General features: G+C 41.2%; 1 protein-coding gene across 1 annotated transcript; it reads right to left on the minus strand.

The window, feature by feature from the left end:
- Positions 1–5,468: 5,468 nt before the first annotated feature.
- On the minus strand, positions 5,469–16,132 carry BIRC2 (baculoviral IAP repeat containing 2). The gene is made up of 9 exons (XM_082043697.1): positions 15,885–16,132; positions 12,219–14,311; positions 12,011–12,110; positions 10,717–10,795; positions 10,078–10,126; positions 8,836–9,078; positions 7,382–7,636; positions 7,181–7,222; positions 5,469–6,333 (listed from the first exon to the last, which is right to left on the minus strand). Exons 2-9 carry the CDS (start codon positions 13,090–13,092, stop codon positions 6,140–6,142), a joined length of 1,836 nt encoding a protein of 611 aa, XP_081899823.1. The 5' UTR covers positions 13,093–14,311; positions 15,885–16,132; the 3' UTR covers positions 5,469–6,139.
- Between the last annotated feature and the right edge of the window lie 41 nt (positions 16,133–16,173).

Below are 16,173 nucleotides of genomic sequence, written 5' to 3' on the forward strand. Positions count from 1 at the left end.
TAGTACTGCAGGCCCGGGACATCACCCAATGCCTACGGCACAGCAGTAACTTAGGTCAGATACCATTAATGTTACTTTTGCCCTTCAAACACATCAAGATCAAATGTAAGACCACACATCAGGACTGCAGCACTCTGCCTTCCTCCCGCCTCAAAGGCCTTTCCTTTTTATAGAATCATAGGATCATTTTGGTTGGAAGAGACCCTCAAGGTCGTCAAGTCCAACCATAACCTAAATCTAGTGCTAAACCACATCCCTAAGATCCTTGTCTATGCATCTTTTAAACACCCCCAGGGATGGTGACTCCACCACTTCCCTGGGCAGCCTGTTCAATGCCTGACAACCTCTTCTGTGAAGAAATGTTTCCTAATATCCAATCTGAACATCCTCTGGCACAACCTGAGGCCATTTCCTCTCATCCTATCACTTGTTACTTGGGAGAAGAGACCAACACCCTCCATGCTACAACCTCCTTTCAGGCAGTTGCAGACAGTGATAAGGTCTCCCCTCAGCCTCCTTTTCTTCAGGCTGAACATCCCCAGCTCCCTCAGCCGCTCCTCATATGACTTGTACGCAACTGCCGTTTAGCCTGTATTCTAGTACAGAAGTACAGCCCTTCCAGTTTAATTGTTTTGATGGGGCCCTGCATCAAAGGCTTCAAAGCAGTCCAGAAGTGCTGCTGTTTCATTAAAAAAAAAAAAAAAAAAAAAAAAGACAATATTGCCAAAAGCAAAGTGGAATGGCATCAGACTGAAAATTGCCTGGATAACTCAAGGGGTTAAGAATCTAGCTGTGATACGGAAGCAGACAGAATGAGAACAGACCTGTGCAGAATGTAAACATGTTCTGTAGACAACGCTGAAGGAATCCTGATGGGTGCATGACTGACAGGAAAGTTAAATGAATTTAGGAATCTGCATTTGACAGCTCTCGCACACAACACAGACACAGAGACTGGCAGTTCCCGGTGTTGATCCTGCAGCGTCTAAGCTTTGGCTTGAATGAGAATTTCATGTTGGCTTCACTATAAACACACTACTTTGAAGACAGGGTGAATGATGAATTTTTTTCACCCCTATACTTCACAATCTCCAGTTTAGAAACTCCGAAAACTGAAAGAATAAAAGGGACTCCAAATTCTGGAGACTCTTAAGTGTCCTTTTAGAATACCACAAGGAGATACATTTTCACTCTGAAAAAATCAAAATTTTGTCTGTTAGTTGTTCTGACCTTCTCCAAAAGTTTAAAGCAGTTTGGAAACCACGGTTGTTAAACCTGGCCAGCACTGAGGTGATGGGTGCTTTAAAGTGCTGGAAGAAAAAATGTGTAACTGTTCCCTTGACAGGGTTCATAAAGAAAAGCAACGAGTGTCTGTGCAGATGGAGTGCTCTCTTCTTTGGATTGTTGCATTTAAGACAATCTTTTCTAAAGACTTTATTCTTCCCTTACACTTGAAGCTCTCCATTGGGCAAGTCACAACTCAGTATCCTATGATCCCTAAGTATTGAATATTTCATTTCTCTAGTTACCAAAATAATAGGGCATCAGTAAGTCAAGCTATACGGATCCAAACGAAAGATATTTTTGTTCTGACCAAGTCTACACCCTCTAACACGTGAGCTTAGAAGCCTTTGGCAAGTTCTCCAGCTTTTCCGTAAAAGGTTTCAGCAGGCCAACACTAACGTGAAGGCCACTGCTAGGACATTGCTCATTGTGCAAACAATTTCCTGCTGTGTTCCAGCATATTTTGATCTCTTCAAAGAGGGAAAAAAAAACCCTCACCTGTTTGTTTTTTTAAAATAGCACAGCAGGATCCGCTGCCTGGAGTTCTCCCCTTCCTTACACAGGGTGTATGTGATACCCCAAACTCTCAGGCTTAGAGGGGCCCCTGCCAGCAGCCATCAGTGAGAAAGCTGGGCTGGGGCATCAGTAATCCTTGTGAACACTCTCTCAATTAAAATAAAAGAAACAAAGGACTGGTGATTTAGCATTTAAGTTTAGTTTACTCCCTGCACTAGTAACCTCCAGAGCAAACAGTTGCATGTTAAGTAGTTCAACAGAACAGAGAATACCTTTTTGTGTTCAGAATTCACCTCCAGCCTGGCCTCACATACCTGAGGTTGGGTCACCTTAGGAATAACTAACAGCAAGAAAGCTGAAATTTGCAAATTCAGTCCACCTGCAACATTAAACACAAAACCACATACCCCAGCCTCACTACATGACAGTTGCCACAGCCCAGAATTGAAGGCAGATGAATTCATTGTTTACAATTTCATTTGCTTCTCTTCTTCTGGTGTCTTGTGAGGATTACAGTGAAGAACCAAGTTCTGACATGGTGGCACTATGCTGTTTCTGAACAACCACTAACTCTTAGTCACGAAAACCAGTAACATAAAGATTTTTCTTGTATATCATGCTAATGGAGTTCTTAGATATTTCGTAAGTGGCCACTCACAGAACACTGCTCTGTTACAATGACTGGTGGCAGTGTGATCACTTGTGGATGCCAAGACTGCACGCTGTCTTCAGTTTGAAGAGCACTGGGGTTCTTGGTCAGTGCTCAAAAGCAAACAGAAGAGAAAGAGATGCATTCAGTTAAAAAAGGAAGACACATTAAAAAAAAAAATGCAGGAAACTGCTAAATAATTACAATAAAGCTTCATGGCACTTGCTGCAGTAAACATACAGCTGCTACTTGGGAAGCCGTCAGTATCTTTCAGTATCTCAAACCAGTATCAGAAAGTGCAACTGTTCCAGGTTAGATCCTTTGCAGATGGGATAAACTTCCTTCAAGTGGAGAAATTGCTCATTTATAGAAGCTGGTTTATTGCCTCCTGTTGTCATCTTACAGCAAGGCTGACACTGAACTGCAATGATACCAAAGTTCCCATGATCTACACCTCGAGGCCGCGCACACCCACTGTGCCGGGTCTGGGCGAGCTGCAGCCGGGCAGCGCTGACGTCTGGGAACCTGAGCTGCTGCATCAGCAGCGCTGCGCAGGAAGCTGGGGGTGGGGAGGCTGTTTATGCTGTTTAACCCAGTCAAAGCTCTGGAAAATGCGTTCAAAGAAGGAAGTGGACACAGAACAAAGTGTGAACACAGTCAGCTGGTTCACAAGTAACAGAAGTCACTTGATCTCCAAATATAACGCTTCGCAGGCAATGCTGTCCATGGTTTAACATTTTGCGAGGTTTCTGTTTGCCATGTGCTGCAGACAACTAGTTTTATTATATTACAGCTTTCTTGGACTAGCACTGAGGAGAGCGTAACTGCTCGCATGTGCAGCATTGTAGATCAGGGCAACCACAACCACTATAGTGGGGCATAGTGGAAAGCCATAACTGAGACGAGACTTCCTGCCAGAATTAGGTCAGAGATTTTACCCAGTAGCTTCTAGACCAAGTTCTATTTCACAGAATCACAGAATGTTAGGGATTGGAGGGGACTCTGAAAGATCAGAAAGCAGCTGAGTTGCGTTGCCCAGCTGGAGGCAGCCAGTGTTGTCTGAAGTTGCCCAGGACATTCAAAACACCAACCAGGGCTGACAGGTGTGTTGCAGGTCCCAAGATACCCCCAGGCATCACAAATGACACTGAAGCCCTGTATAACCTGTCATCCGATCTAACTGCTATGTTAAAAAGCCCCTAGCCCCCTATGGTTCTGAAGAAAAATACATAATTGCTTAAAAAGCCTGCCCACTACTGTGTTTTCCCTCGCCTCTTCCCTGTTCTGAAATAGGGCTTACACAGTACACTGCCACTCTCTTCAGGTGAGCCTGACCTCTCCAGCTTCCCCTGCAGATTGATCTTAATCTGTAGAAAATATATTTGGTTCTAATACTGCTAATTTCTGTGTCTGAACATCAAATTTCAAGTCATGTACTTTGTTCCTTAAGAAGCTTTCATAATCTTTGACAACTTCTTGAGTTGTTACAAAAAAGAACCTTTCAAAACCATAAAGGCAGAAGTATGTTAATCAAAGCTGTTAAAACTACATGCTAGGTGTGAAACATTCACATTTTAAACATCAAAATTAAAGGGAAGAGATGTACATGTAATAAAGGTGGACAAAAGTCCACATTTAAAAGAATTACAGCAAGCCAATCTACAGTTAAATAATCCTATGTACTGCAAGGAACGTATACCAAAGCATTAATGCAATTATGGTGCCAGGATTGAACAGTGTCGCAGGAATTATGAAAGAATGGATGAAACCAAACATCAGTGTTGCTGAATTCACACTATCAATGTTTACCGACAAACCAATCCAGGTTCTGACACCCCTCCCTTGACCCCCTCACCGCTCCCCCAGACAGCAAAGCAAGACTTCTGCAAAATTAGTATATCCAGAGTTATTTCAAAAGGGATTCCAGCCCAGGAGGTGCTGCGCAGAGATACAGGGCAAAGAGAAACAGATGGTAACTAGAATGTACCTGCTTTTGCACAGTTGTGCTCACTGAATTTAGCCATCGGTACTACTACTGGAAACATCCTGAATCTGCAAACAAATCAGCCTCAGTCACACAAATAAATAAAAGTACATGTTTTGGCCCTTTTTAGCTAGTCAAAACTTTGATCCAATGTTGCAACCACAATTCTGCTGGAAGTATAACATGCTGTTCATTCTACACCATCTAAATTCCAAACTCAGTGGACAGATTTCCCAAGATGGCAGGCGATTGTAGCAGGAGACCCAGAGGCTTCTTCACAGACTTAGAGGGAACATACAGCACCTGTAAGTATGACTGACTATTTACTTGCTAGGGACAAACATTTCCCCCACTTAATACAAGCTTTGCTCTAAACACTGGGCAACCATTATACAGGGTAAGTCACAAGCTATTCTTCTTCATGTATACACTTCACCACTCCAGGGTGCTCTCTTTTTAGAAGAGATAACTCACGTAGTATAGCTACAGTCACATGTAAAGTGATGAAAGTCAGTTAAATCCACACAGCTTGCAAATATTTGCAACCTAAAACTTCAAGAAATTATATTCTCACCACAAAACCATCTTTTTGCTGGCAGGTCTTAAGACTGAGAGGTATCTACTATGCAAGGGATCCAAAGCTGAAAGGAATAAACTGAGAGTCAACCAGTAAGGAAACAGGAGTCTCCAGACTACCTGTTTACAAAACAAGACTCCAGAGGGAGCTGCAAGATCCTACTATTCAATTGCACAATCACTACAAGTCCCAAAGAGAAAAGTAGCTTTTACATTTTAAACCCTAGCATAAAAGCTGTATTGCTGTATGGCTTCCCTCTGCCACATCTAAGGTCATGAGGACCATTCCTGGCCAGGATTTCTATCCTTCCAGAAAATCAAAACAGAAGGAAGCATCAGACGCTGTTAGAGGTTTTTTGGAGGTTTGTTTTTAAAATAATGTTAATGTTCCCTACTTTACCAGAGGGAATCATGAACCAGCACAGAACCTCACTTCCCTGTTCAAAAAAATGAATGAGAGAGACACAGAATTAAGTTTTATTGTACTTTTATAGGCAACCAACCAACCTCAAACCTTTGTCAGAAGACAGAATTCCAGTCACTGCAGTCTGCAGAGAAAAGGCAACAATGGCAACAGAGTAAACAAGCACTCACTTGAGAAATATTTTAATTCAGTCTTCATATAGACTATTATTAATACACACTACACAAGTATCTAGACACAAACAAAACTTTTAAAAAGTCCTCCTGTTCCTGCAACAGTTGGCCTCTTCTCAATTCCACAAAAAAGCCAAAACAAAACCAAAATAGTAGCTGAAGGTAATTAATATTAAATATAAATAAACAGCACTCTCAATGTATTTCCTTACTTCCACATGGAGGAAACTCATGAGAAGAGTTATGCCGAACTCCATTTTAGGAACTCAACCAGAAAGTTTTTTATTCAAAGTGACACAAGGGCATACTAGTGAAACTGCTTTCCTTACTTAGAAAACTACAAAAACCTCAACATAGTATTGAGTTAGTTTTATCAACAGAAATAGTCTTTGGCAAGGAAAATCTAGCATATGGTGTTAGGTAGTGGATTAATCATCTTCTGCATCACAATTTTCCATTCTTAAGACACTGCCGGCTTAAGCCTCAGCAGTCAGATGATGACAGAAACAAAGACATTTTGCAAGTTTCCCTCTTTACGAAAGAAATGTACGAACTGTGCCCTTTATTGTCCCCCTGCAAATCGGGCACTTTCTGAGGGAGGGTGCACATTCTTTGCATACCACTAAGTGACCACATGGAATAAAAACAATAGAAACTTCTTTGTCCATGCAAACTTTACATGTTCTTTCCTCTTGCAGTCTTCTTAATTGTTCTTCCATAGGTAAACCTGGAAAACAATATTTAACTTTTAAAGATGCCTGAATGCATGCATTCTGATTAGAAAACAGCCATGTTCCATTTCACCCTGTATTTCCCTATCTGTATTCACTAAATATAGATGGCAGTGAGAAAATAAGTACATTTTCCAGAGCTCAGAAAGTGGCATGCAAGGCACCAGTCTGTACTTTCCACTTCTGTGAGATGACAAACAGCTCAGAGATTGGAGGCCAACTGCAGTTCCTCAAGACAAACCAATGTTTACATTTTAGCAAATACTGCACTTTTCTTGCTTGGATATTGGAAGCACAGAGCACAGCCTGACTGCTGGAAATAAGCTATAGTCAGGCTTGTATACTTTTCTGCAGTCTATTAACATATTAAACTACAGAACTGAGAACCAGCGCAAACTCAATCTCATGTCTGACAAGTTTTTATCTACCCAGCTGTTGATGAGTTCAAGCTAGACCTTAGGACACTTATAACCCACTCTGACAAAGGAGAGATGATGCTGTGGAATGCTAAACTACTATTTACTGTCCAGTCTTCAGCAAATGCCTGAGTGAGAGCTTGTGACCAGATCAAATCCAGTGTGTGCTTGAATTGTCAAGCTCCAGAAAGCTCTGCCTCATATAGTGAAGCACATGTCAGGATATAGTTTACAGCTGACAGATTTGCTCGCAAGTCTGCACATGCACTTCACTTAACTTTTTCAGGTAAGTCCCTCTTACCAAAGCAGAAGTAGGGAGAGAGTAAAGCATAAAACCTATTTCTTAACCAAAGTAATTTTCTTTTTTATGATGTTAGCCTTTTGCCCCACAATACCCTTTAAAGTAAGAAGGCAGAGTTTATGGTACCTGAAACATCTTCTGTGGGAACATACTTCATGTTCTTCTCCACTAAAATAAGAGAAAAAAATCCTAGTCATTTGACTGATCTATATTCAAATGGCATCTGAGTTTTCTTCATCTTTAGGTTCCTATGACAGCACTGGTTAAACTTCTAAAAATTTATAGCCTTTAAGGGAAGAAAAAAAAAAAAAAAAAAAAGAGACATACCAAATAAGTCTTTGTACAGGACAGGGTCACAATCTCGTAGACAGTTTCTGAATATGCTGGCTGCTTCATTTCCCTTCACTAAAACTGTATCTATCAGCTCCCTTGCTTGCAATGGTGTCTGAGTCTTCTGCTTAATAACATCATGCTCCAGTTCTGTTATCACTTTAGCAGATAGTAAACTCCCCAGGATTGGAAGGACACATGTTAAACGTTGGAATAAAGCCATTCGATTCTTTCGGATTAAGGACAAATCATCTGGAATGCAAAGAGGATTAGATGTTTGTTAGGAATACACTACTCCAAGTTTTTGTGCTTAAAAACAATTGATTCATTCTTTAAACTCTACTTGAAGCGTTCACTTACTACACAGCATTAATAAAGGCCTTCAGTAAGTTTTAGTGGTATGCACATAAAGAACAGACTCAAGAAAACCAGAACATAAACAGCTTCTGCGCTGAAGCCTTTTCACCAATGAAAACTCCTGCTCCCATCTCTAGGTTAAATATTCTGAGGGGATCTTGTCTAACTTCACACTAGCAAGGCTTACGTTCTCTGCAGAACTGCAAAGAAAAAACAAAGACTCTGCACAACACCAATGCTGACAACCAGCAGGTTAACTTTAGTCAGCGAGGGTCAAAATCATGTCTGAAATGTGGGCAGAATCAAGATTTTCTAAGAAGTGTCCAACAGAATTACAATATGTGCAAGAAAAACAGAAGTAGAGCACAAACAGACTTGGGAGATTTTTTTTTAAAATAGTCTATCACAAACAACAATAAAAAGTAATTTGCATTAAGATTTAATGGCTGAATCCATGTTTTGACAGAACATACAAGTAGGGAAGAAGCAGTCTTAATTCAATTTATAATCGAGAAGTTTCATTACTGCTTCACAGACTCAAAAATAGGATTGTTTTAGGCTTCAAATTTTACCCAGTATTAAAACAATAGGAAATGTTAAAGACATCAAATAAACACTGTTAAATAGCTGACCTGCATGGTTGAGCCAGACACAGAAAAGCAGATCTTTGGCCATCTTACAGAATCTAAATTTGTAAAAGTTTATGGCCTCTTCTGGGAGGTGGATATGGTGGCTCACTGATTCAAGTAGCTAAAAGAGCAGGCAAATATGGAAAAAAAAAAACAGAGTGTGCCAAATAAAGTATTTTTGTTCAGTCTATTTTGATAACAGCAATATGAAGGCACACAAATTTTAAAAATATGGCTTTGTTCCTGTGGGGAGAATCAGGTGATTCCGAACCCTTGACACCTGTATGAACCTGTTTGTGAAAGGGAACTAAATTCCCAGACTGCTACTTCTATAGAGATATCCTGACAATGCTTTTACAGAAGCTGAACGTCATAGCAATTAAACTAAATCACTAAGTGTATAAAAGCAATTATAAAACCTACACATAATACAAACCACTGCTTTTATTCACGCCTTATGCATACCTGATGCCACTTCTTCAAATTGTCTCTCTTTCTCTTCTTCCCTCTTCTCATCTTCAGCAGTGAGCAGATCAGCCACAAGATCATTAACAGTCTTGTAGTTTTCTCCAGTGGCCAAGATTTTACTTTGCACTGTTTGCTTTATTAGCCTTCTACTGAATCCCATCTCCAAGGCAGCTTTAACCACAGGCGTGTTCATCATGATTGCATCTTCTGAATGACTCTCTCCAGGCTCAAAACGGATAACTAATCAAAGAGGAAAATCACCATGTATAATATAAGTCAAATACCTATACAACTCAGAAGTTGGGCACATCGACATTACCTACACATGCATGTATATACATGAATACCTAGCATTAAAGTTTCAATGGTTAAATAGACCTTTTCAAAAAAGTAGTTAGTTTTAAAAACAGAAGCCAGTTACTTAGATTCAATTGGTAAAAACTTCAGTCCATGTCAGGCCTTCACTAAAATCTAGAATAATCTAGAGAAACCACAGAGAACTCCATTATGTCTTAGCAGCTTTTTTTACACTTAGTAATTTCTAACTTCAGCCTTGAAAAATGTCTTGGGAAGGGAAGAAGATCAAAATTCACAGTTTCTAGTACAAACAATTGCTTTGTTCCAGCTCTTGATCAGTATTTTCCATTCAACTTACTAAACACCAGACACGTGGGATTCTGACTCACTGTCCTCAACCAGCAGGGACCATGACAGTGTAACCCACTCATCCCAAGTGTCTTTCTGAGCTCAGAAAAACTTCACTTCATAAGCTCGTCCTACCCTCTCCCTGAGCAGCACTGCTCAACTCAAAGCATTCACCTAGCTATGTGCCTAAAAGTGGAGTTGCATCACTGCGTAGTCATGACACCCTCTAGCAACTGTTCTGCCAAGTTCAATACCATAGGTCATTTTAACAAATGCCAAATCAACTTGTTTTGTTTAACCCAACCACAAAACTAGAAACCACAAATGCAGATGCCAAATATTCAAAACCAAAAATCTTCATATGATCTGCTAATATGGAAACTGGGAAAATGAAAGAGCAGAACTCTTAAAGGTGTTTCCTCGAAGTTTGTCCGTATAATGCCAAAACTACCTAACTTCTATCATTAGTTAGAAAATCCTTAAAATATTGTTGTTTCCAAGAAAAATCTAAGACTTATTCAACAAATTAGCTTTGGATAGCAAATCATTAAGTTTGCAAAATACAAGTTTAAGAACATGCTTTAATATACATACTTGGGGGATCCATATTTTCATCAACAGGCATATCAGAGGTTGACAAGAGCTGAGGAACAAAAGAAAACTACATTAGTTTCAAAGTACTGCATTTCCCCCTGCATGCCTCTCTAACACACTCTTCCCTCACCAACCATGTTAAGCTCTTTATCTGAATGGCACCCATTACATATTTTACATGCAGTTACATGTCTGCAAATTTGTGCAACTCTGTAACCAATAAACAGTTAGTGCTGACCACTTCCATGGAGAAAAATTTGGCTTACTCTTGCCAGAAAAGTTACGGACAGAAATAATTCAGGCTATCCATGACTCATTTCTGAAATAACAATTACTGATCTACATTATTCACTGAAATATACATAATCAGAATTTCCCTCTCCTGACATGAAGGAGCTTATTTTACTGCCCTATAACACTTTCCATAAGTAACTGGTATATGTTAAACTCTATTAGTCCAAGTCCATTAGCCATGGTTCAGCACTGGTTTCATTTCTATGCTCATGAATGGCATTTATTGTGTTAGAAACCCAGCAGAAATACATGCAGAAATGAGGCAGAAGGATGGACTGAACTCCCAAAAAGAACATAGCACTCTGCAACAAGGGAAAAACAAAGTTATAGAAGAGTAAAGTTTACCTGTTCAAGAAGATGGGGGAACCTGGCCTGAATTTGACTTACAAACTCTCCTCCTTTTACACGAAGCAGATACTCGCACCTGAAATATTGACAAAAGTGTACTAAATCATACCTTCTACTTGTCAAATTAAAAAAAATACAGAAGAATGAAACAGTTTACAATAACACACCATAACTTAAATACATGTTTCTCTTTCTTCAGAAGGGAAGGTTCTCTTAAATGGAAGTTTGATGTAGCCCAGGGGCCTAGACACTTCGATAAAGCTTTACCATGATGTTCAGCAGTCAGGAGGTTTACACATATAAATGCAGCAGTTCTAAATTCTACTAGCACTTCTAATGAAAATGGCATGTCATGAGAAATGATACCCTCTCAGCATCACTACAAACTGCAGTGATAAACTGTTTCCATCTTGCATCTCACCATTGTCATCTTCTACTCAAATCATTCAAAATAAGTTAACAAAATTGAACACCACTATCAAAGCCAGATCTGCTTCATTAATGCAGAGTTTTCTCTCTTAAGTACATTTTCTGGAAAGCATAACACCAAAGGGAAAAAAGGTATCATTTAACTCTACACACATCATGTAGTCCAACAGTACCTAATATATTGCCCATGAAAAAGACTAGCTGGAGATCTATGATGTGAAGAATTACTATTAGCTTTCCTGAAACTAAGTGAAGCTATTTCTGTCATTGATGGAGATTTCGACAAACACAGATAGCAATGAGGTATGCAATTGCCATTTCATTATGGGGGACATTTAAAGAAGTTACTTCTGTCATTTTTCCAAGAGATGTGTTAAACAACCGCTGAAACCCTCTTCACAAGCCTTTCCACACCTAAGAAACTAAACCACACCTGCTGAAAAACTGGTTCAAGAGCATTCAGTGTGGGCACAGAACTAGACCAAGGCAGCCAGATATTCCTTCTACTTCATTTCTCAGCAGCTTTTTCTCTCCTCAGTCTGCTTTCTGACTGCTTCTCTCAGGGAAGTATGCTCATTAACAATGCAGCCTCACTCGCTAATAGCAATTCGGGGATGCACACAGCTTTCGAGTATGAAACAGAAGGCATTAAATATCATGCTTAATGAAGGAATATTTTAATTAAAGCCACCTTAGCTCTTCAGAGCTTTTAAATAGAGGTACATGAAATACATCTAAATGAAAGAGTGAGTTTGTACATCATATGGTGAAGTTAAACAAAACCATTAAGTGCAATATATATCTGTCAAAATTAGAAGTATTTAAGGATGTATATGAATTATGATAAAGATTTGCAAGCTACCTTGGAAACCACTTTGCATGCTCAATCCATGGATCATCTCCAGATTCCCAGCACCTCAACCCACCATCACAGCAAAAACACTTGACATCATCATTGCGTCCTTTAAAAAAAACAAGGCAAAATATTTAGCAAACACTCACACAACTTACTTTGAAGTAAATGCTGACATAGCACTATGAATAAAACTGGAGATGTCTGTTTTTCTTACCTACATAGTAAAAGCCAGCATCTGCAAGCTGTTCAGGCTGAACTGGAATTCTAGTTGGCCAATTTATGAATGTTTTAACACGTGCTTCATGGGTTTGCATGCTCACATTTGAGACATTGAAACATGGTTGGTCACGGGTAAGGTTTTCCACAAAAGGGCAGTTAGGAAAGTGTCTCCGATGCTCTGACACAGCATTGTCTTTTGGTTCCCAGTTACTCAGCCGACCACCACAGGTGAAACAAGCAACTTTGTCTGCTGTCCCCAAGTAATAAAGTCCAGCCTTTGCCAGATCAGTAGGTGACAGAAACGTCAGTGGCCACGAGTGAAATGTGCGTAGTCTAGCATCTTCTGTACTCATAGAAGGATTGTGAAGCTTAGGTCTCAAGAATGAAAGGTCTTCAGCTGCCCTAGTAGTTACTGGGTCTTGAGGAAAACTGGAATACGAGCCACTGAAATAACCAACTTGATCTAAACTTGGAGGAAGTGTTACGGAATGCAGAGCTGGTGAGAGACTGTTTGCGACCAGAGGTGAAAAGGCCGAATGAGAGGACAGTCCAAGGTTGTTAACTGAAAGCATGTTTTGAACAAAACTGCAGCTAGGATACAGCTGTTTATGTTTTTCCATAGCATTATCTCCTGGTTGCCAGGTGTCCAATGTTAAGCCACAACTGAAGCACTTCACTTTATCTTGCACACCAGTGTAATAAAACCCAGCCCGGGCAAGACTCCGTTCTGACACTGGCACGTTAACAGGGAAAGTAGAAAATGTCGACATTCTGTAGAGTTCACAGGATAAATCATACTTCAGCTCACCACAGAAAGCACTCTGCTTCATGATGCTAGCCAAGAAAGGGCTGTTCTCCATTATGTTCATAATGGACTACTTTTGGATGAATGGGACAAGTCTTCCTCTGGGAGGTAGTTGTGTGCATTAAAGGCAATTTGGAATAACCCCTGCCTGTACAAAAGTAAGAACCTGAAAATGAAATACTTTAATGTGCAACTTTGAATTCATATGTGAATAGAATCAGCCTCAGGATCAACAGCCTTTAAACATTTGAGAAGTTCTTGTACTTAAGTTTATGCAACTGCTTTCAGGACAAAAGCTGCCCCATCCCAGTTTTACAATTGAAGGAAGCATGTAAAAAAGGACTTTCCCTTGAATCATATTGGCATCACATGCTTTTCCTTGTACTGTACATCTGGGAGAGCAGCATCAATTTGACAGGCTAGTGGAGGTGGGATCCAGAGGGGAAAAATCTCAAATGGGCTTATCAAAATCCTTTGTCAATAAAGAAACTAAAATGGGGGGCAACTAAAACCACATCATTTTCAACCAGAATATATGTTAAGTGATTTAAGAACTATTTCACCCTAGACAGCTGACAAATATGCAGCTTATACACATGTAAAGATTTTAGTTTGCAAACCTCAGTAGGAGGCTGAAAATAATGGTTTATCAAGCTCAAAGGGCATTTTAAAAAAAGAGCCTCTGAACTAACATTACTGAACTGATCTGATCTACTTGCTACCACTAGACTTCCAAAAACACCCTCAACTTCTGCATATTGTTGTAATAATTGTAAAGACTAAAGAAGTTAGTGTTTACTCAACTCCACATATATTGAGTATTGACCTATAAACAAATACACTGTCTCTGACAAGGAGGAACTGTCTTAATTAACAAGACTGGAATAGCCCTAGGCTTTTCTGTCTATAACATTGTCAGCACAGACTGAACAGAGCATTTCGATTTTAACCTGGTGCCTTAGTTACAAGTATAGAGTTATTAAATTTAACATAAATGAATTTCCTTTTGTCGGGACTTTCTAATGTTTTATACTGTTGAATTAAGTTTTTTCTGTATGCCATGTTTATGGCATACAGAAGCAAACAAAATCCTTAGATTAAAAAAAAAAAAGAGAAAATTTGATGCCTTAGTTTCTTTATTCGTGCACAGAACTACCTCCCAGAGTTCAGACTGAAGTCCCTTTTAAGGTGCCTACGCCTCCATGTTGATACTGACTGTTCGCAAGAAGAAATTGTAAGAATCTACAGTTTTAATCATTTAATTCTTTTAGGCAGAACAAAACCTGTAAGGAAGAAAGACAGGAATGTTTCAAAATATACAAAATTAGGTGCATGTTACGGCTATACGAACAGAAACTGCACAAACTGAAACACTAAAATCTCAATGTAAGCTTTTTGTAATGTTAGCTAGAAAGTTCTGGGAGTCAACTTTACATACTGTCACATGGACTGGATTTCACACACTTCATTTCCCTGTTACTGACACATATGCAAAACTGTTTAATCTACAAGCAGAACTTTTTTTGGCAGATGGATCAATCAGGCTGCTTGACCACAAGCTGTATAACTAAAGGTAAGATCTTGTACTAAAGAAGTTACATCCATTTAAATTGATTTAAGCCTGCAGGTTTTCAAACAACAAAGATCCTGTTTTGTTACACTGACTTAAATACTTGAAGTACAGGACACCAGCAAAACTGAACTTCATCAGAAATTCCAGGTAAGGGAAAAGACAAAGTTCAAAAGTTTTTAAATATATAAACTTTTATTTATTCACACTTACATATATAGCGTTCTATTTTACAGTATCAGTTCCTAAAAAGTCCCTCTACGAGAGACTCAAAACAGATATCCTTGTCGTGATGACACAGCATTAGAAAAATCAGCTACTGATTTTTCACAGCTACTGAAAAATCAGCAGAGCATTTCCTACTCAACAGCTCTTAGAAGATTTGCTCTTGATCTGGTCACACTATTACTACTGCTAGCTTCTTAAGCACTGCAGACATGAGTTACAAACACCTTACACCAACCCACTCCTTTAACACAGATGGTGAGACTAAGCTATCACATGAACCATGCCAGTCTGAGAAGTTAAGCCAGTTGACATACTGGAAAAAGAGCAAATGCTAAAAATATCAGAGCAAACTGCGATCCTGGTAATCCTAAAACATTCAGGATCAGCTAAACCTCAGATCCTGTGGTCATTTTCTGCCACTTTTCTAATATTATCCTCCACTACAGCCCTGAGTATCCTTGATTTCCAGTCACCTAACTGTTCTGAATCTCATGGGTTTTTCTTCCATTATCCTGCAGCGACATTAAGCTTAAGTCCAGAATAGTGACACTTAAAGTAGAGCAAACTCAAAGCTCTTGTGTCACAACCCAGGCAAAACAAGTTTACTTTCTGAGCACCCGTCGCTAAGTTTCCAGATCTCGAGCACCGAAATGCGCGGGTCCCACACCCCCGGCGACAGCCCCGCGTCCCCCCGCAGCCCCCGCGCTCCCCGCCCGGCTCGGCGGGGCCTCACTCCACCCCACAGCACCGCGGGCTGCCCGGCCCTGCTCCGTGACCCAGCAGGGCCGCCCCGCTCCCCTCCAGCGCGGAGGGCAAGGCCCGCGCGGGGCAGGACAGGCCCCTCAGCCCCCCGGGTCTCCCCTGCCGCCGGTCGAGCCCACCAGCCACTGGCCGGCGACGCGAGGCCGGTGACAGGTGCAGCCACCGCCTGACACGGCGCATCCCCGCCCGCCGGCCCCTCAGCCGTGCGCCGAGCCTCGACGCGGCTCTCGCAGGAGCACCTCCCGACAGGGCCCCAGCAGGCCGCGGCCCGGCCCCCGCCGCACCCCCGTACTCACGGCCTCCGGTCGGGCCCCCCGCAGCGGGCGGGCCTGGTGCGCACCCCCGCCTATATACGGTGTTTGGGAGGGGGGCGGCGGGGGAAGGTGTTTGTGGCTGGTATGGCGTCTGCCCTGGAAACTCCGAGGGGAGGCGCCGCACCGGGAAAGCCCCGGCGCCCCGGGCGCATGTGCGGCCTGGCGGTGCAGGCGGGGCCTGCCGTGCTGCGCCTGGCCCGCGGGGAGGGGGGGCTGCCGGCCGGGCCGTCCCGGCCCCTCCGGAGTGAGCGCCTTCATGTGGCAGGAGGAG

This window comes from Streptopelia decaocto (genome assembly GCF_964273445.1).
Source record: "Streptopelia decaocto genome assembly, chromosome: 1".
NCBI classification, from domain to species: Eukaryota; Metazoa; Chordata; class Aves; order Columbiformes; family Columbidae; genus Streptopelia; species Streptopelia decaocto.

Excerpts from the sequence above, each read along its gene's own strand:
- BIRC2 (XM_082043697.1), bottom strand. The coding sequence starts at position 13,092 with ATGAACATAATGGAGAACAGCCCTTTCTTGGCTAGCATCATGAAGCAG. Across the intron at positions 10,127-10,716 it reads TCCCCCATCTTCTTGAACAG|CTCTTGTCAACCTCTGATAT; the intron begins GTAAACTTTACT and ends TTTGTTCCTCAG. Across the intron at positions 7,637-8,835 it reads ATTTGAAGAAGTGGCATCAG|ATGATTTGTCCTTAATCCGA; the intron begins GTATGCATAAGG and ends TTTGCATTCCAG.